General features: G+C 52.3%; 1 protein-coding gene across 1 annotated transcript in view; it reads right to left on the reverse strand.

Annotated features, from left to right (window-relative positions):
• Naa15-16 (N-alpha-acetyltransferase 15/16) overlaps positions 1–22,251 on the reverse strand; it is a 137,099-nt gene that overhangs the window by 11,249 nt on the left and 103,599 nt on the right. Inside the window, exon 17 of the mRNA XM_075688454.1 lies at positions 718–929. Coding sequence (XP_075544569.1) covers positions 718–929 — 212 coding nt within the window. The remainder of the gene's footprint in view (positions 1–717; positions 930–22,251) is intronic.

A 22,251-nucleotide genomic window follows, 5' to 3' on the forward strand; every position in this document is an offset into this window, starting at 1 on the left:
AGCGCTCAACTTTCGATCAAAATGTCGAGCGTTCCCCTTCGGGGCTATACAAAAAGTATTTTCTCAATTTTTCTATAGCCATGCCGTATAATTTTAACGTGAGTTAATTTTGCATTCTAGTTCTCCAGTAATATGTCTTAGAACCTTTGGCTATCTATATTGCACGGGTAGCTTAGTGCTTTCCGCGTTCAACTTTGCTCCACGTGCTCAGTCATGGTAGCGCCCACGTAAACAAATATTCTGCGTCTGACGGTGAAAACACGATCTGACCTATCCCCCCATCCCCCTCCCTTTCAGATGCCACATACTACATGAGAGGCTCAGCCTTTGACGAAAGTTAACGTGCCACTGCTAGCGGTCACCGGAGCTGTCAGCTCACAGGCCGGAACTTAATTCGAAAGGGGCAGTAGAACTTCAGAACTCCAGGGTTGCTATTAACTACAGGAGCACAGCCGTATGATCCCGCGACAGTTCTGGTCACTCGTGCCTCGGATACACACAAAGGCAGCTCAACAACAAAGTAAGGATTCTCAAATGTAACGCTTGCTCGTATTATGATGACATGGCCCATGGGTGGTTGGTAGACGAATCAGTGAGCCAGTTCTATGAACGGCAGCTCTATCAGGAGAGGAGGGCGTCTTTAGCACGAGCTAATGCCCGTAGAATCGGTTCCGCCGTTCCACACGGCTAGAAGGGGCAACCGGGCGCGGCACGCACCCTGGCCAGCTTGTCGGGCAGCAGCTCCTCGTCCCGCAGGCCGTCCATCTCGCCGCCGTCCTGCTGCTGCTGCGCCTGCTGCGCCTGCTGGGCTTGCCGGGACTTCTGCTTCTCCTGCGCCAGCGTCTGCTTCTCCTTCTCCTGCTCGGCTCGTCGCCGGGCCTTGCGCTGCTTGCTCTTCAGCTTCTTCAGCTCGCCAGGGGCCATGTTGGCTGCGTGGAAGAGAGAGAGAGAGCCCGTAAGATTCCGCCAGCTCTTGGTGCTTACAACAACTACGTAAGCCACTCTCTGTTTACCGTCTCACGCGAAAAAGCCCGACTTACGAGGATGTCTGCGCAGCAGGTTCGCGCTTCAATTGTCAAAACGGTGCTACCATGAAGACGACGGGTAGCACATGGACTTGTCTGACATTCGTGCCAGTGGCTTCAGAGGTTCTTGTGGCGTTACTATCACGCTTTACGTTTCTAAACGTTTAAGCATTCGCGTATTTATAAACGCACAGAGACAATAAGTCCCAGCGCCCATGAATAATCAGGGATACTCGTTGCATTTATAACGCAGTATTTTGTTGGGGAAGATCAATAAGGAAAGATTAAATGATGGCGACCATGACGTGCTCGTTTAACTTCAAGTGCGTCCTACATCCTGCAGCCAGTAAAAGAAAAACCTTCGATATCTACTTTTGCTACTCAGAGGAAGCCGTCACTTGGGCGTGGGTTTGGACTCCACCTATTGGCAAAGCCACAAAGCTGTTCAGATCCAAAAGGACAGAGCTTGCGCAAATCCATCTACTACCTATCATTCTCATGTTGGCTGAAACTTGCCGCTCCCGTAGACAATGGCTACAGATATCCCACAAGTAAGTTTTGTTGGAAACCCTTTGCATCTGTAACAGCATTAAGCCGTCTTATAATAAATTTGCAGCCTTATGCACGTACTGCTGGACGCTGTCATAACGACTGCACATTCGACAAAAAGAGTCGCCCCGCCTCGGGGTACTCCAACAAACTTGACTTGGCGGCACTCCGCATTTCCGAGAATTCAGGTTCTTTCAAAGCGCGCACGTGATGTGCACGGCACACTTCAGGGTCCCTAAAAATATCGCTCACGACAGCGTGCCGTTCACGCTTGCCAAAAGCAGACTCGCTGCGGCCCATGCACAAACACGCACGGGCACGGCGTCCTTGGGCATCTCGCGTTAGGCGCGCGTGCAGTGACGAGGCAACGGTGATCCGACGTTATTTCTCGTCTTTCTCGACCGCACGCTGCCTGCCTACTCCGACGTCCTAAACGCCCAGGCACCCCCTTCCAGCGCTAAAACATTTCTTATCAGACGCGCTGGGAAGACGGCGGATGGGCTCTTCTTTTTCCGCCTACGGCAAGACTACCCGAGCGCGCCGACAGCGCCAATCACTCGAGTGCAAGAATGAATGGAAGAATAGCTCTGGTCCGGCCTTAGCCTCGTTTCTGTTTCCGCGCGGCGCAGAAAAATAAATTGCCGACGAATGCGACCGTCATGAGCGTTTCCTGATGGTCCACTGGATAAGGCCTCACTAATGGGCAGAGAAACAATTGCGGGACTGCGCGCTGCAACGCGACGACGAAGAGAGACAGTTTCCGCGCGTAGATTTCGCCGTCGCTCCAAAGCGCGCGCAGTCAACGCCGAAGTTTCGTTACCAAGCGGATGGGGTCACCGCGGTGCGACCCCCCTCTAAAACCTCTCGACCTTTCAATAGGGGGACGTAGATTTGCCACAGCGTTCCGTGAATCCAGCGCATCCGGCGCGACGGGCATTCTGTCCGCTCATGTAGCTAATCAATGTATAGTGAGATAAACGTCCACGAAAGTGATCAATATGGAACACGGCCCTTAAACTCGATTGTGACGTGGCACGCACGACAATTGCAGCCCCACCGTCGAGTCCGAAGATAACCTGCAGAACAGCGAACGGCCTAGCTGTTGTGCTCACTTCTACCGAAGTTTGTTTACGAATACATTTTCCAGGCGTCCTGCATGTATGAAGTCGACTGTCAAACGCAGAAGAGCCATAAACAGCGCACACCAGATACCGCTGTTTATGGGTATGCTTCAACGCAAGTGCTACGAACGAGTAAACCGCTGCTTTAGGTCACCAGTTTCGTTACAACCGCTGTCGGCTAACCGTGCTAGCAAACAAATTATTAGCGAAGGCAGCAAGCCAATGCCGTATAGTTCTTACGAACGATAAGGAATAGCGAGCGCCGTCAAAAATCTTGAAGAAGCGTTAACGGTATGCGTAACGTCAGCTCACGAAACATGCATTCACGAAATCGAAATCCGTGCGCTCGAGACTGCAGCGCTTTCACATCGGAAGCAAATCTGGACAGGAATTTCCGAAACTCCCTCCACCAGCCACCTTCGACGAGGCGCCGTGCAGTGCTGGTGCATTCGCATTCGGACGGCGGGTCTGTCGCAAGCGTGGATCTGTCATCGGGCCGGACGCGCGGCAATCACGCGAAGCGCACGACCGCGTCGCACGGCGCTCGGTCGGTCGTGCGTGCAGTCTGCCGAGTCGGAGGAGCCCTTTTCCCACCACGCGGGACGGAGCGATACCGAGCGCGTGCGTCCTCCAAGCCAAGGCCAGACGAAGCGCGCTAGACGCGAACCGATGGAGGAGCGAAGAAGAGCTCTCCTCTAACAATTAAGCAATGCAACGACGGGGTCGCCGCAAGCTTCGCCCGTGCGTCCGTCCATCGCGCGCTCTCGGCCGCCAGCGAGTGCACCGAGACAGCGGCCTCCCAGACCCTCAGCCGACCGACACGCACACCTGACGACACTGCCGCGCTGGCTGGTCGGAACTCGACCTCACTTAAACCTAACGTCGCACCAACATACCGTCCTTCGAAAGCCGCAAACAAGAAGGAACTCTCAACGTAATGACCACTTTTCGCTGCTGTTGTGTTTGCCTCGCTCAACTAATGGAAAGCCCGAGTCATAGTGCAACGAAGATAGTGCAGACAGTGCTGGCTAAACTAAATGGTCGTGCACAATGACGCCACGGGAAACACGTCTACAGCTTCCACCACGCAATTCGCGCTATATAGCTGCGCATGTGACCAATGATGTGTGCAAAAATAAAATACATTTAGTTGTGCCGCCTTTTTGATGGCCAACCCATCACCAGGATTAACAACGGAGTATAAATAATGACAGATAATAAATATAACGGCCAGGCATGCAAATGAGTTAGGGTTTGAACGATACGTAAAGCCACTTTGGGCGCTACTACTAAATCTCCGTCTAAATCTCCGTAATTTTTGCTGCAAACGGAACATGCTGAATGGAGACCCGCACCATTAGCGCTCGCATCCGCATTTGCTCGTTTCAGTGTGACGCGAAACCTCCCGACACGCAGCAATTTGCATGCGATGCCGCAACGCTCGCACGACACGGCAAGTGCGTTGTTAGTTGCGCAACTAATACTAACGAGTGTCGTCGTCAAGACGAACTTTGCGGACCGCTTGGCCCGCGAGCGCGACAAGACGGTCGAAACACAGCAGGGCTACACGTCCATCTGCTGCCGCGCAGCGTATAGGAGCTGAAGCCAAGAAACGTCCACGACATGGAAGAGTGAGAGAGATGGGGGGGGGGGGGGGAGGGACACAAGCACAGCTATCTTCCGCTAAAGGACCTTTTAACCCGTTGACGCTGGCCTGCAGTAAAGACGGCTGATCCTGGGGTCTTGAGACGTAACGCATCCTTTCCAAGTCGAAAAGTCAACTGACGTACGCTTGAAGCGCCGTTTTGAGAAGCTGGCGCAGGCGGCCGTTTGCTTTACGAAACGAGCGACAAGGCTACATAAAGGTAGAAGGGGATCGTGACGTTTCCGGCTGTTCCTTTCTTTTTTGCCCCCGATTATCTCAAGATACACGCGCTTCAACGGCCCTTTCCGAGGAGGGCACGCGGCTTGTCACATTCGTGCAGACATCTAAAACCTACGTGCACTTCCGTGTTCTTTCCCAGCCCGTTTGCGCTAAGCAGCATTACACCGAATGACGACCACGATGCGTTTTACGGAAAGACTAAATGCCCACTCATATAAAACAAAACAGATGTACTACAGCAACAGCGTAAGCGGAAAGTGCGACAGCCTCGCACATCCAAACGCAACTGGCCAGTTGATTCCAAGAGGAAAAAGGAACTGCGCCTAGAATTACGGAAAACGCACAATTGACTGGAACAGAACAACCGACACGGTTATATTAACACGAAGGTATATACGTGAAAGGTGACAAGATTAACGAGATAACAAGTAAGCCAGAGGAAATTATGAAAGAGCTAACCGGGCTATTTCTGCAAGCGATCAACATGTACAGTTCTGTTACTGATGCAACAGTTTGAATGTATCCATTTGTGCGATCACACGCACTTCTTTAAGGATGTTTTAAAAAGGCAAGCTTAGATACAAGGAACATTATCGAATTAAGCTATATTGGTAGACTACACTTTTGGAAAATATTAAGCAAATCAGTGATGACAATGGTGATATGTCCGGCAAGCCAAAATGAACGCAAAAATTCGTGACGACAACATCCTAAAATTCCCACACCAATACGCCTGACGGCACACATTTTCGACAGCATCTGCTCGGGGCGTGTTCCCTGTCACCAAAGGGTGCTTGCAATTCAATGAATTGAAAAAGAGGCAAAAGCTCAACTCGGTATATCCTGGAAAGCTTTTCCCGCAGAACAATGATCGAAATATGAGAAAAATTGCATGACTTCACTGACTTACGCGGCATCGTGTTTGAGGCGCGTCACTCAAGAACACTATGAATCGGCCTTTTCCACTCCTACTAAACGTGGGATATGGAGGTGAAGTACGAAAAAAAAAAAATATGGCTAGTACGGTCTCATCAAGGTGCTGTTCTGGTAACCGACCAGCGCGCACGCACACTGGTATTCGCGTGCCTCTACTAACTGCAGTAAAAGCACGCGGCGGCCGTGCCCTACACACAACCACTCAAGGGTCGGTTCATTTCGTTCCGTGGATCGGAGCGGTAAGTCGAGACCGTCGTCTGATTACGCAGCTGGCCGCCACCGCTTGGCACCGCCACCGAGCGTACCCCTTGGAAAAGGTAGCCGTTTTCTTTCTTACTGCCGAATGCGCAGAGCGGGGTCGAAAGGTCCCCCCGATGAAACGATCGATTTTTCAAAGGGAAAACGGGGCCGCCGCTTTCCACCCTTCGCTTCCCTTCCCGCTACGAGCCTTTGCAATGGGCTTTATTCGCAACACCAGCGAGCGCTTCCCATGCAGCGCCGCTAAAAGCGTTCCGCAATAACCAAGCCAACTCTCCCTCGCAACGGTGCGCGAAACTGAAGTCTTCGCGTCGCGTTGCTCCGAGGCGGCAGGCGGACGTGGCCAAGGAAGCGTTCAGTCCAGAGTGAAGGCAAAGGGCTCTAGAGGCAAGCCCGTCCTTATGCATGGCTCCTGCTGGCACTGGCAGCTTCGCTGAGAAGATACGACGAACAACAAACACCAAAGAGGCCGTCGTAGGTTTGCGAATCACTACGGGTCCGCACAAACCGCAATTCTTTTTTTGCGAATAAAGTGCGCGGCAGTTAACCCCGTCGATCAGAGGCCTCGCAAGAGCAAATACGATAGGACAAGAATAAAGTCCAAGGCTGACGAACAATGATAAGCTCCGAGAGAGCGAGAGAAAAAGGAAAGCCCGCTTCAGCAAAACACGGCAAAGCGAACCGACTGTGACCAATTTGCGGTCGGAATGGCATCCTAGCCAGGCGAGGTTTTGTTGGGCGGTAATCTTCACAACCGCAGCTTCGTTCAGTGTGCACAAACACGTGAGCATAGTATAGAGGCGCGTCCGCCTATTGCCTCCCCGATAAACAAACCACTAGAAAAGCACGTTCTGAAAATGACTCTCGAGGCAAGAACGAAACACAAACGCACGCAGCGACGACGGTTCCACTGAGTGGCAGTCGATCATGGAGAATAAACAAAGCAGGACCACGGGAACGCTTACGAAATGGCGGCGTTGTCCGCGCGAGCTACTTGTCGGTCAAAGGAATACCCAGTATTCAAAAGAATACACACACACACACACACACACACACACACACACACACACACACACACACACACACACACACACACACACACACACACACACACACACACACACACACACACACACACACAAGCAAACTAGCGCCCAATCGCAAAGGCAAGAATCATAGAGAAGACAACAATCAGACCGCGCTACAACGGTGCCGGGATGAAACAGCGATTGCCCAAGTATCGCGCGGCCAGACAACAATAACCCGCAAGCAAGACGAAGGGGAAGAACGCAAACAGCAGAGACAAGAGTTCTTACGAGACCACAAGCAGGTGTTTACACAACATACCGGCAGCCTCGTGAAATGAGCGCTACTACAAAGATCGGCAGAGAGGCGAGGGATGCAAAGAAGCTGAAGAGCAGAAAAATTACGCGAAGAAAGCGCCAGGAAAGAAAGTCAAGCAAATCAATGCCCGGAGGGGGCTGAAGAATGCAGGAAGACACGCCGGCGCCGCGGGCCGTCACCGGCGTCCCATTGAGGAGAAGATGGAGGAGGCAGGCCTTTCGTCGCAGCACAAAAAGTCCGGTCAAACGAAGAGACGACCGGACCAGAGGAGGTTTCCCTCCGCACGACGGAACTCTCCGCGCGCGTTGGGCAAAGAAGAGATCGGGGCTAATCGAGGTTCCCGGAGCTCTTCTTTAGCGGTGCCGGAAGCCGGAGAAAGAAAACGCCGGAGTCCCACTCCGCGAAACGAGCCAAAGAATCGCGAAGGTGAAAGCGACCAGAAGACACCCCCCCCTCCTCCCCCCTACCGGGTCATCAACGTCACTGCCGCCACGACAGCACGCGCAGACGGAATGATGCGACGCGGCAGCAGCGAATGCCGCAGCCGGCCAGGCTCATCAGCGTTCATTCCGCAACGAGAACGACCGCGCACCGAACCGCCGAACGCTGCTCGGCCGCCACCGCTTTGTAAAAGGCACGTTTCATATCGCCCGCAAAGCATGTACGCATCAGCGCGCGATATGCACGAAATGCCATCGCAAGAACACCGCAACAGATGACTCGCAGCGCGACAGACAGGCGAGGCAACGGCATGAATTGAAAAGCGGTACAGCACACAACCGACACGGCGCGACATCCTTCCACGATATATGGAACATGAGCTCGCTCGGCATATGAGCGACACACGCACCTGCGCGCGCTCGTTGAGGTCCTCAGACGGAGAGGAAGAATCGCGCCCTCCGGCGAGAGCAAGGGTCGATTCCACCGGCTCTGCTATCGGTCATGCCGCATAGTGGGGGCCGGAATCAAAAGTCAGCAGGGGTCGAAACTAACGGGAGGCCTCTTACAATCGATTACGTCGGCAGGCCACGCACAGCTGAGCTGCCGGGAGCCAGCCGCAGCGGCCGACGTTGTTCCGTGCGTGCAGATGACGAAAGCGTGAAGTAGCAAGGAGATACTGAGCCGGTTGAAACATACGACGGAGCATACACAGACTGGTATTGAATAGTGATAACTGAATAACGCTTCAGAGACCGTCAGCTGCCCCCTACTGTAGCGCACGTACAAATAAAGTGACAACGGAAAGTTAGCGGTGCACTACTGCAGTGTTCATTTTATTCAAAAGACGTGTCGTAAACAGCACATCTGGGTGTTCATCAAAACGATGTTCCTAAGAGTAGAAGGAATGCAGTTTCGCTTCCTTATGTGCATAAGCTAGCACACGGGTTAAAAAATGTAGCAAGCAGGTACAAGATTGCTGCTGTCCTTATAGTGTAGGCCACAGGCTTGGTCAGGTTTGTCCAGCTGTCCAGAGATATGAATGGAGTGGCAAGTGACAAACCTGCAGGATGTTCTACAATCATTAGAAGAAGTACGTGGACTACAAAATTCAAGCTGTTTATAACATACCGTGCTCCTGTGGAAAGGTTTACGTAGGGCAAACAAATCGATGTTTAAATATCAGGACCTCGGAACATACGCTCAATGCAAAGAATGGCACTGGTTAACTTTTGGCGGTTCATTGCCGCTTATAATTGTGTAAACCCGTTTTTGATAAAACAGATTTTGTACAGGCATAGAGCGCGAAAAAACAAGGGAAATAATGGAAGCCTTTTACATGTTTTTGGAGAGTGACAGATGCATCAGTCAACACTCGATAGCTTTGTCACAGGCAGAAGTACCTTACCTTCCGGAGTTTGTGCAAATCAGTTCTTGATTAACCAGCTTTGCTGTTGCCACGTGTATGGTCTTTTCGTTTTCTCGTGCACACTTGACAGGGTGGTTGTTCTCCTTTCAACGTAGTTTTCTACTTATTCCGTTTCTTTGGAAATGAACTGTTAGTTGCGAGAAGCGCCCGTGTTTGTCGTTTGTCTCTTTCTCGTCTACGTTTTTTTCGCGCACTTTTTCGTTAAGATGCATCTGGTTATTGTTGCGCGGCACCACGTATTACGCAACAGCGTTAAGGGCCCGCGTCGAAGAAGATCTGTATATGTTTAGGTATATCTACATGTCACGCTTCGCTATATGGCATGCCGTGTACGCGGGTTATATTGCTCCACCATTTTACCACTAGATTACTGTAAGGTCGCTCTGATTGTTCGGGTTCTTAAGTGTCACGAATCGGCCACGTGCTTTGTGCATAGAGAGGGGGTTCACTTGCCCCCGTGTCAGCCGGGCGACAGTTGCTGTGTTATGTGGGGTCACAGGCACCGCGCGGTGTTGGGTGACGCGTCGCGGCAGGTGCCAGGTGGGCGAGTGCCGATTCCGGGAAGTCGGCATTGTGCGCACGGTGTTGGCAGTCCGCCGACGGTCACACGAGTCCACACAGACCAGCCTTGAAAGGGACCGCTGTACAAGGTATTGTGAGTGTGGCTCCCGAGTGCCTGACTAATTGGAGGCGCCGCCGAGGTTAAGAAGGGCTTAGCAACTCTGACCCCGTTCCGCATGCAGTGAGCATGGACCTGATCTTCTACGCGTCCGGAACGCAATCGCCAGCCTTGTTGTTGGGTGCGACTGCCGGTGTGGTGTCGAAGGCCAGCTTACAGTGCACGCTGTAGGAATGCGGTGCACACGTAAAGAGTGCGTTCGGACGACGGCGTCTTGGAAACACGCACTCGGAGAACTTTGTCTTGTAGACAATAAGTTTGAAGGACAAGGAGGGCCATCAGTCTCCCACGCGGACAAACTTTGAGTACGGCCGCACTACGTGGTATCGATGCCCCTGCTTCCGAGACATTTGCGGCCTAGACGCCGTTGGGATTTGAAACGGTCTAGCGATAACTTGTTCGGGCCTGGCGTGTTTTGCTGACCCCGTCACTAACTACGGAGAAATGAGAGGGCATCGGAGTTTTAGGGAAGAAGGAAAATAGCTTTGTTTTCCAATATGTTTATTTTGAAGAGTAAGCCCATCCCTGTGGGTTGTGGCTTAACAAACGGTTGACTCTGATTGGCAACTGAACCTGTGGGACGGGCCAACGGCCCTACCGCCTTTTTTTTTTCTTTGTGTAATTGGGCTATAAAAATCGGGACGACATGCTGTCCCTCAGACTTGGCTGAAATCAGGATTACTGATAGATCAGTGAGGCTCCGTACCATGTACGTTAGACTTGGCTGAAATCAGGATTGCTGATAGATCAGTGAGGCTCCGTGCTATGTACGTTAAAACGAGTCTGGGCTCTAACAGTCATTGAGACAGTCGAAGAGTGAGACTTTGTTTCTCAATTGTTCAACTTTGTAATGTATTTGTTTTACCTGCCATGTATATAGAAAAGTTTGCCTATAAATATTTCTTGTACATCTGATCTGCATCGCTTCCTGTCTGCGTTTGATCAACAACTGCCGATCATCGTCCGAGAAGCTTCAAGTTCCAACGGTGAAGCGAGGACGGAGAACGAACGAAACTTTACTGGCGCAGCACGACAGGATCGGCAAGCCCCACAACGAGCAACGAGCAGCGAGCCAGGCGCAAGGAATCAGAGGGCCACCAGCGAATTCCGCAAGGGTTGCAATTCATCTGGACAAGGACGTCAGGCGGCGCCCCCAGCAGCAACGGGTGAGCGGGATTCCTTGCGTTTTGTCTAGGTTGGCATGGCTGTTGTTCAGTGAGGTTAATGGTGTTCACGCGCAGAACAGCAAATGCGATTGTGGCTAACGTAAACATTGATACTGCATTTGAACAAAGAGAGGGTCAGAGACGGCAGGAACTGCAACGCGTCGGAGAGACCGAGTCTGAGACGTCGGATACTGAAATGGATAGTGAGACGCAAGGCGCTGCTCAGGCTCCGAGCACGACAGATCCAGAGGCCATGGCGGTGAGACGCCTGGAGCTGGAGCTGGAAAAGGTGCGCCTACAGCTAGAGTGCGAGCGCATTGCTCTACGGAGAGTGGAGCTCGAGCAGTCGAGCAGGCCGTCTTCGGTGTCGGAAGGAAGCGATCGGCGCGGTGCCATCACGGATGGAATAGCACAATGTGCTAAAGTGCTTAAGGCATACCGGTTGCCGTGTGACGCTGACGTTCCGATATGGTTTGATGAGGTCGAAAAGTTGTTTGCATCTTTTCAAGTACCAGCACATAGCCGTGTACATTTGATCATGCCTGCGCTGGCCGAGCGGGTTCGTTATCTGTTGCGTGGCCTCAATGACGAGGAATGTACAGATTATGAGACTGTAAAGAAGGCAGTATTAGATGAACTTAAGCTCACGCCAGCTAAATACTTGGAGAGGTTTGAAAAGGCATCTAAACGAAAGGAGGAAACTTGGGCTCAGTTCGCGTCTCGCGGGAGAACTTATTTGGCCTATTACCTTCAATCTCGAAATGCAAACACCAAAGAAGCTATGACGGAGCTTATGGTCGCTGACCGTATGAAAGCCAGTCTAAGCTCAGAAGCCCTTGAATATGTTCTTTTGCGGGAGGGCGAAGATTGGTTTAAGCCAGTGGAGGTGGCGAAAGTGCTCGAGACTTTCGAGCAAGCTAAAGGGAAAGGACGAGCAACTAAGCCAGCCGCAACAGCCTCACTGCTGCAGCACTCAAAACTAGCTAGCCCGCAGAGGACAAACTTAAAATGCCACGTGTGTCATGTACAGGGTCACCTAGCCAGAGACTGCCCAAAAGCTTCAAATAAAGAACAGCAGGGGAAGGCGCCGACTGTGCAAAAACAAAGGGTACAGAAGGTTGCTGTTGTAAGTGAAGAACCTCCACCAGAGCAAGAAAGGGTGCTAAGCGCTAGAGTGCAAGTCGTAGCTCAAAATGCTAGTTCAGGGAGGTCAAAGCTGGACCTTATCCCTATCATGTGCGGGAATATAGCAACAGAAGCTGTGTTGGACACAGGTAGTGAGATAACGGTCGTCCGTAAAAGTATGTTGCCCATCGTTTTACAGGAGCCATCACGAACAGTAAGACTCGAGTCGGCATTTGGAAACACCATTCGAGCTAACCTAGCTACGCTGCCCGTAGGCATGCATCGCCCAGGGGCTGTGATACAACCGCAGAGGATCGATCTGGTGTGCGCGGTTACAGACGAACTTGCAAACGGGGTTGACTGCCTGCTGTCAAAGGAAGATTGGGAACTACTACAGGCGCAGGAAAAAGAGGAGTTTGGAGAGGAAAATATTCCGCGGGTAGCCAATTCCGTTGGGGTCCGATCAGTTGAAATGGTCGATGACACTGACCCAGACTGCGGTCTAAGTTGCGAAGAACCGACAGATGAAATCCCTAAATTGCAAGGGAATAGTTTGATACAAGATATCAATGGGGTGCCCAGTCAGCGGGAGGAATTTCGAGCTGCTGAGATAGCCGATGAAAGCCTGAAAAAGGCCTCGTATGATACGAGAAATGGAAAAGCTAGCATGTTCGTGTCAGACGGACTTTTGTACCATTGGGATTCCTTAGCGGGAGTCAAAGTGAGACAACTGGTCCTACCAGAAGAAAGACGCAATGAGGCAGTGCCGCTCCGATCCCTGACAGCGAGGGCCACATGCGAGGCTTTACTGGAAATTTTCAGTCGTACTGGAGTGCCGGGAACGATCTGTTCAGGCCAAGGTACTAACTTTAAATCTCAACTGACACAGTTAATGTTAGAAAAACTGGGCTGTTCACCCAGGTTCTCCACTGCCGAACACCCTGAGGGCAACGGAGTGGTTGAGAGATGGAACAGAGTCCTCAAAAATATGTTGTATCATGTAATGGAACGGGACCGAAGAAAGTGGGATAAGCTGATCCCCTTTGTTCTGTGGGCTTATCGCGAAGTGCCGCATGATACCACCGGGGTGGCGCCGTTCAGGCCATTGTACCGTAGAAACCCAAATGGGTCCCTATCAATGTTGCAGCAAACTTGGACGGGTGAAATTGCGGTGCCCTCAACTCTGAGAGAGAACTACGCCGATGCGGGGAGCCCGCTTACAGCTTTGACAAGGCGAGGGGTTCCTAATTCAATTCCATGGTTGGAAGATGCGCAGTGCGTGTTCGAAAGTCAAAAGTTAACTCTCTGTCTGGCTGTCGCCATGAACACTCCTGAGCCTCATCAGCCGTACCGGCTATTCACTGATGCGTCGGCGACGGTGGCTGGTGCCTGTTTAGCTCAAATATCAGTGGACGGAAAAGAAAAGCCGATCGCTTTTCCTAGCCATCGCTTTAACCCGACACAGGCGCGCTGGTCGACTATAGAGAGAGAAGCCTTTGCTATTATTTGGGCACTCAAGAAATTTGACTACTGGCTTTTCGGAGCAGTGGTGAATGTTGTCTCTGACCATAACCCATTGTCATATTTGACAACCAGCACCCCGCAGGGGGCCAAGTTAGCAAGATGGGCGCTTTCACTACAGCGCTACAATGTAACGGTGCGTCACCGGAAAGGAACAAGTAACGCCAACGCTGATGCATTGTCAAGGCTCTCGAATCGTTCATGGGAGCCAACCGAGTAAAGAGCAGAAAAGAAAGGATAGACAGAAACAGCCATGCCAGCTACGACAGGCGTGAATGTTCCCGTTCACCCGAAGGACGTGTGCGTGGGACAGTTCAGCCTTGATGGAACTTTCGGTGGTTGTTGTCGTTTATGTGTGTGAGGGTTATAAGACTGTGTACATACTATGTATATACCCTGTATATGTCACTTTTCTGCTGTTGTGCAGTGTAGCGCGTTGGAAAGTGTTCCTGTACTTACATGAGTATTTTTTTTGCATGCTCACTGCCATGAATGTGTTGAGCCTTCGCCCTTTTCTTTTATCACTGTGAGAAAACTGTTTTTTTCGTGGTCTTTTTAGTTCATTTTCCTGTTCCTTACGGGCTCCGCAGCACCCGTGTTGGGCAGCGTATGTCAATTTTCTTTGACGGAACCTTCAGAGCCTAAATTTTACGATACAGCGCCCTTTGGCTCTTGTAGTATAGCTGGGCACATTGTGAGCCCAGTATACTCTTTAGGAGGGACGTGTAAGGTCGCTCTGATTGTTCGGGTTCTTAAGTGTCACGAATCGGCCACGTGCTTTGTGCATAGAGAGGGGGTTCACTTGCCCCCGTGTCAGCCGGGCGACAGTTGCTGTGTTATGTGGGGTCACAGGCACCGCGCGGTGTTGGGTGACGCGTCGCGGCAGGTGCCAGGTGGGCGAGTGCCGATTCCGGGAAGTCGGCATTGTGCGCACGGTGTTGGCAGTCCGCCGACGGTCACACGAGTCCACACAGACCAGCCTTGAAAGGGACCGCTGTACAAGGTATTGTGAGTGTGGCTCCCGAGTGCCTGACTAATTGGAGGCGCCGCCGAGGTTAAGAAGGGCTTAGCAACTCTGACCCCGTTCCGCATGCAGTGAGCATGGACCTGATCTTCTACGCGTCCGGAACGCAATCGCCAGCCTTGTTGTTGGGTGCGACTGCCGGTGTGGTGTCGAAGGCCAGCTTACAGTGCACGCTGTAGGAATGCGGTGCACACGTAAAGAGTGCGTTCGGACGACGGCGTCTTGGAAACACGCACTCGGAGAACTTTGTCTTGTAGACAATAAGTTTGAAGGACAAGGAGGGCCATCAGTCTCCCACGCGGACAAACTTTGAGTACGGCCGCACTACGTGGTATCGATGCCCCTGCTTCCGAGACATTTGCGGCCTAGACGCCGTTGGGATTTGAAACGGTCTAGCGATAACTTGTTCGGGCCTGGCGTGTTTTGCTGACCCCGTCACTAACTACGGAGAAATGAGAGGGCATCGGAGTTTTAGGGAAGAAGGAAAATAGCTTTGTTTTCCAATATGTTTATTTTGAAGAGTAAGCCCATCCCTGTGGGTTGTGGCTTAACAAACGGTTGACTCTGATTGGCAACTGAACCTGTGGGACGGGCCAACGGCCCTACCGCCTTTTTTTTTTCTTTGTGTAATTGGGCTATAAAAATCGGGACGACATGCTGTCCCTCAGACTTGGCTGAAATCAGGATTACTGATAGATCAGTGAGGCTCCGTACCATGTACGTTAGACTTGGCTGAAATCAGGATTGCTGATAGATCAGTGAGGCTCCGTGCTATGTACGTTAAAACGAGTCTGGGCTCTAACAGTCATTGAGACAGTCGAAGAGTGAGACTTTGTTTCTCAATTGTTCAACTTTGTAATGTATTTGTTTTACCTGCCATGTATATAGAAAAGTTTGCCTATAAATATTTCTTGTACATCTGATCTGCATCGCTTCCTGTCTGCGTTTGATCAACAACTGCCGATCATCGTCCGAGAAGCTTCAAGTTCCAACGGTGAAGCGAGGACGGAGAACGAACGAAACTTTACTATTACTTTATTCTGCTATCACTAGTCACTTTATTTTGCTCATACCTTGTCGTACGTACTTCACACAGTTATTTCTCAAAATTTTGAAAATTACAGCCCACAAACAAATCTCATGAAACAACACACCAACAGCGCATGCATCTTTGTTCGATTTTTTTCCAGACTGAAATATTAAAAGTGCGAAACAATAACAGAAGCCTGAAAATAACGTAATTTTGTGGCGCGGCTATGCATCGTCTCCGGCATCGACCCGCGCAAGAGGCCGCGTTTACACCAGAAATCTCGCCTTCGTGCATAGCGTTCTCCGCCAACATTTCCCGGTAAACATTATGGTTACATAGGCTGCAGTTGCCGGGAAGTGTGAGAAGCAGTCAGAGATCGCGTTCCACTCCTTTGTTACCCCTTACCGATGAATGCAAAATTCCAAACGAACCTACGCAATGCGCCCACTGACTGTTGGGCCTAGCGTCAGCGAGCTCGACTATAGGCGCTACACCGCTACACTCGACGACACCGGCAGCCTCGACTTGAGTGCAAATCTAAACCTTCGTGTTCTTCGATACAGAAACATCTTTAGGAAGCACGCTGGCAGAATGTTGTCTTCCTATACATTGAAAAGAACAGTACCTGTCAGTTCCCCACTGAGATATTTCAAATACATGCTGGGGAACAAAAAGACGCCAATGCCAAAAGCACGAGCGCGTCGCGCCAATGCCCTTTCCAGATTAGGCAATCCAAACGGGACAGGATGAGGCGCTGCTCACGGCTGGGAGGACAAAACACTCGCCTCACTACCTGCGGAACACTCGGGCTTCGCGAGTCGGTGGCAAGCGCACCGCGAGCGTGCCCCGTCAAGCTGCCCGACGGGTGTGACGCGATATTTGCCACAAATCAGCCTGGCCACCGCGAACCACGCAAAGCGATGCGTGTAATATGCACACACGCACACGACCAACGGTCGCCTAAATTTGGCACGCGCGTGTGCAGGAACGCAACAACGCTTCCCCCTCCTTGTGCACGAGACGAACGGAAGGCTCTTTCTTCGCCAACACAGCGGTCGTCGTACCAGAATGCAGAAGCAACAGTCGGATCACTTATTTCCGGCGTCGCCACTCTCGACTACCGATGGACACAGAAGGAGCGGATTGTGAGGCGACTGGCGGCGCCACAGATGCGAGCGCAACGGCGGCACCCCCGAATCAAAGCGCGACGAACGACTCCGCGCGCGCGATGGCCGCCGGAAGCAGAGTGCCCCGGCCGTTCACGAGTGCGCAGTGAGAGGCGCACCACCATCGGTCGAAGCAGCAATCGTACGAAGGCGAGACAGTCCGCACGGGTCGGACGCCTGACGAACCAACCGCGCGACACGACATAGTCACGCCAGGGCTCGTGCGTGCTCCGGCGCCGAGATTCCGATTCTGCTGGGCCGGTTACTCCCGAAGCCGAGAGTACGAAGCGAGCTGCTGGCATATGCGAGTCGTTCGAGAGCCGGAAATTCCGAGCCAGCCAAACGCGCCGGAATAGGCCACGCGTTCCGGCCGGCGGTCAGTCAAGCGCGTGATGCGACGGCCCTCCGGCCGCCTGACCCGCTCGCTATTCCGTGGAAGGCGTGCGCTTTAGCCCGCTGCAATCAACAAGCACAGGGCACGAGGGTGCACAATAACCGAATAAGACTGCGCGTGCACTCAAGACATGCGGGGTCGCCTCTCTTCCCCCGAGTGACGGCGGCAACGGAACGGCGCGCTCTCGGCCAACAGTCGAGAGAAGAGCGCGACTGACGAGAAGATCGCAAGCTGCACAAGCGCCGCGCTGCAGAGCGACGCGAAACACGCGGAATGGACGCAAAATCGTGCCTCAATCTCGAGAGAAAAGAAAGGAGACGGGCGTGCAACGAGAATAGTGACAGGGCGTCGTAGAGGTCCTCGCCACGAGCGGAGGTACGCGGATGCAGAGTGCGGGAATCAATTCGCGGCTTCAGGGCACGCTCGTCGCACACGTGACAACCGTGGCGGCCGACGCGCACTGCTAGCGGTCCCACCCCACCGCACGAACCACGGCGGGGCGTCGCCGACGCGATGAAATCTTCCTGGCACGCCTGCCCACCGCGCGCCGACAGGCTAATAATTTCCGCGGCCATCGTGAGAAACAGTGCTCTTAACTCGTTCTTTTTGCCACTCACTCTCGCACAACACGCACCTCCGAACCTTCGTGCCCACCGCGGTTTCCGGCAAATACCTATTGCGAAGAATAGTAGCGACGGGACAGCGCAACGAAAAGCGCGAAACACGAAAGTCGCATCCGATTCGCAGAAAATACCACGGTCGCATACGTTTCTTTCTCTGTCGGGTGGGTGCGAAAGTGTGACGGAGGAAATAAAAATTTCACGTTAAGCATAATCGAGTTCCCAACGGCCAACAGCAGCAGAAGCGCGGTGCAACTATATTTAAGGTCTCAATTGCACCGCTTTTCTGAATTGACGCCCCAGAAAGCAGCGAAGGTAAACCAAACGTTCCACAACGCGGAAGCCTCGTAGATGACTATGGGGTTAAAAACGGAGCGCGGGCGGCTTCTGAAGTGGCCCGGTCGAGAAGAGTCAACGAATTCATGCGCTGCATAAGGATACCAGCATCAAATTTATCCGACTCTTCGACCCCCCCCCCCTTGTCCCCCCATAACCTCTTCATCCAGCCCCACAGCCCTACCCTGCAAAATATGCACGAAAAGCAGACTGAAGACGCAGACAGTGTAGAAGCAGGTGAAACGAAGGCCGACTAAGGCTGGCCCAAGCCAAAACCCGTAATATAACCGCCACCGATGGCGCCGGGAGTCTGCGCCGCGCATGGATAACACTGAACGCTGCAGTGTGGGTGCCCTTGCACCGGCGCACACCATAAGCCCAAGCGGAGGTCTGCAATTACAGACTCCGTTGGAAACAACGGTAACCTCTCCTCTTACCTACGAGAGTAGCAAACAAAGCGCGGCGTTTCGAGCCTCAACGGGACGGAGAGTACATTCGCTCGTGATCGGCGAGGAGAACTCATCTCGAAGCCAGCTTCCACCTCCAGCGAGAGCGCGCAAACACACACGCACCGCATACTACGCCGTATTATACAGCGCTATGGGCTAGCTGCACCTCCTCTCGACGAGGTCGGCGGCAGTCACGAAAGGTCACGCCAGGACTGCCCATCCTCCCACGCTACAGTTGCTCTTTTCTCTGCCCAGCGGCCCATAGACCCCGTTCACTGCGCGTACGCTTCCTTTCTCTTTTTGACGAGAGAAAGGAGCCGGCTTCGAACGCAGAGCAGATCCGGCGGAATCAAGTCCTCCCCCTTCCCGCTAGATAGGTGCGAGCTTTGTGTCCCGATCCTGGCGAGCCTCGTTCGTGCTCCACACAACGCGCGAATGGGGAGAGAGAGGAAGAACGAGTTCGCGCGTTCTCTCAACAGCAGGGTGCATGATTGCGCAACACTCGGTCTGCAGCGCAGCCGGAATAAATCTTTACAAACTCGCCGAGTTGCCAATATCCAACACCGGGGAACGCAATCAAAGGAAGGAGAGAGAGAGAGAGAGAGAGAGAGAGAGAGAGAGAGAGAGAGAGAGAGGGGGGGGGGAAGCTGGAGCGGCGGGAGCACTGCAATGATAAATTAACGACGCCAAACAGAACAGATTCTCGGTGAGAGAGACAAGCGAGAAACGACCGAAGTCCGCGTGTTCGTGCCTACAGCGTGCCGTGTGATTGATGGAGACCGGAGAACATCGCGCGCGCTCGGTCAGCATCGCGCCAGCGCACGCCCAGTCGCCAGACGAGAACGCGCTTTCGGCTGAATGGCGTCTCCGAACGCTTTGTACGTGCGCACAAAGCCTCTGTCGCAAAAAATTACGGATGCTGTCAGAGGACAGAAAATACCTAGCAATGTTACGGGAGTAACGGTTAACAAAACGACAGACTCTTGCTGGAATTATCCTACAAGTGCTGCAAGAAGGATACCAAACCATTCCGGTTTTCTCACGTACATGTTCCTCGCCTTAACGAGAACTGCAAGAACAAGTGCTCTGCGATCCCTAGCGCTGGCAAAAGAGGGCGTTCAAGTCAAAAGACGAAGCGCGACTATCGCTTTCATGAAATAACAAGCAGAGGAAGCAGATGAACAAAAAGAAGCGGCTAGTGTACAAATCTTAATCTACACTTCGATAGGCAGCGACACGAGTACTCTCGAACACCGAGGTCTAGAAGCGTGCTACGGATCCCGTGTGGTAAACGGTTCGGAAACTCATTGTGTGAGCTATAGAAATAAATTCAAGACCAGAATATGGCAACCCATGGCTTACAAGTACTTTTTCTGAGCCAAACGCCACGAGTAGAGTGTTACTCAACCTGACGAACTGAACACAAGCTGGCAGAAATAATGAGCGAAGAGAGAGAGAGAGAGAGGCATTAACGGTTCAGTTCGAGCACCTTCCTCCGTCAACTTGTACAACGAGTTCACCCGCCGAGTCCGATTTTAACACTACAGCCTAATTCGAGGTCACGCCAGATACGCACTAGAGATAAACGACTCACATTTTGAACGTGTAAGACTTCAGGCGAATAAGCACCAAAGGGAGAAAAGCTTCGCTGAATAAGAAACAGCGGCTCATTAGGAATTCCACCTCTCTGCTCGCATAGACATGAAAAGAGAAAGAATTCGGGAGTGCCTCACGTCCACCGTAGCTATCGCTAGACAGCACCACTAACGCACTGCAGTCACGTTCGAACGCCGGAATCCTGTAGAGTTTGCGCTCCAGCACATCATTACGCTGAAAGCGCGCTGTGATTCATCGCCTGCCCGAGCTGCGTCCATGATGTAACCTTTTCGCGAACAGGATTACACGTCGAAAGACTGCTCGACGAGGCATCCGTGAACGCAATCAATTCCATAAATAAGAACATGAACAAGTCTTTGAGAGCAAAGCAGCGCGACGGGAAACATAGCGCTGATTCCTTTACATAAACGTGCGCTTGCCTCCGTTGACATCATACTGGTTGCTTCCAAAGCTTATAAACTAAAAGAAACTCAGAGAAGTGTGTGTGTGTGTGTGTGTGTGTGTGTGTGTGTGTGTGTGTGTGTGTGTGTGTGTGTGTTTTAGCGCTGTGAATTCGTTCAAACATACGTGTGTAAGCGCGCGGGTGCGCGTGTGTAAAGCTGGAAATTAGGAATTAATCCCTTCAGATGGCGTAACGTGCATACAGAAACTCACTTCAAAGTGTATCTGCAAAATAGAAAAGAATATATAGAAGCGTCGGCGCATTTCCGCAAGGGTAGCTCGTGTCACTTTAACAAAGCTGGAAAGCCCCGACAGTTAACAGCTCGAGCAACTCAATGGACGGGATCTCAGATTCACCCAGCTGAACGCTGCACGTATTCATTCTTAAATTCTGCACAGCACCAAAGGGCAATAGAGTCACACGCAAAATAATAAGACGACGTAACTGGCGCACAAGCGTGACGCTCCGACAAAACAACTCGTCAGGACGGCAGACAAAAACGAAGCGCGACTGACCTACAACTCTTCCAAAAGAGTATGGGTGTTAGGAAGACCGCAACACACTGCGTCGAGAGCCCATGCGAACAATGCAATGCAGAGCGCGATTCAAGCCAAAACGGCAAGAATGGGAGAAGACCGGAGGAAAGATGCCGCGGTGCAGGGGAACAATTTTCAACGCCGCGCGGACGGGTTATCCGGCCAGCCGCGCGTTAAGACAAAGTGCACGCAGTAGCGAGCTCGCGGAGCGAAAAGAAGAAGAAGCGGAACGCGCAGAACCGGACGCAGACGCCAATTCACCGACATGATGCGCGCTCGCGAGCACGAGCGCAACAATTCATCCCGACACTGAATGCCGCAACAATCGGGCCGCTTCTCCGAAGCACGCGGCGGCCAGAGTACGGCCAGCTTCGCCAGCTGCTGCTCAGGGATGAAGGCCTGGGAAACGACGGCCCCAGCCGTCGTCTTGGCTCGGTTGACCGCAAGCCGATACAGGGGTCTCGGGATGGGTGACAGCCGAACGCTTGGAGCTTCGTTTTAAAATATCAAAGAGAAAAGTCGTAGTACACAAACCGCTGCAGCAAAATGCGGGGGCCGGTCCACTGCCGCGGCGTCACCTCGCAGATCCGAGGAACCAAGGACGACCGCTGGAAGCCCTAAGTGCCGCCGCATCCTCGGAAAGCGGCACTTAGCGCGAGCTGCTTCCAACGTCGCAATACGGGCACTCGGGCTCACTGATTTGTACCTAGGCCCGTTGAAGCGAAAAGGCAGAGTCAAAACACCTTACGCAACGCAGCCTCCACCTCGACTGTCTAGAAACGCTTAAAGGGCGCGACGGCGAAGTGAAGAGCTAGTGTGCGTGAACAAGGCCGAATGGGTCGATAAGTGTTCACAGCAAGAGGCCCCGCTGATGGATAATACAGGCAGGACCTACAATGTATTCTGTATGCTTTATCTACTTTTCAACGGGCTCGCCTGGATCATAGAAGGTGCGTCCTTTACGATTTGTCTTTTCCTTAAGAAAAAAATAAGAGGGCCAGACATGCATCAAGAAAACAAGGCAGAACCCAGAGCTCGCCGACTCTCCGGAAGAGGAGAGTGGTGTTACTAGTGGACATTTACTAGCGTTCCCTAGTTTATTATAAGTGACACGTCGGCGGAGTACGGTAGTCATGATGTGAATGAAACCGCAAAGCCACA

This window comes from Dermacentor variabilis, chromosome 4 (assembly GCF_050947875.1).
Source record: "Dermacentor variabilis isolate Ectoservices chromosome 4, ASM5094787v1, whole genome shotgun sequence".
Taxonomy (NCBI): Eukaryota; Metazoa; Arthropoda; class Arachnida; order Ixodida; family Ixodidae; genus Dermacentor; species Dermacentor variabilis.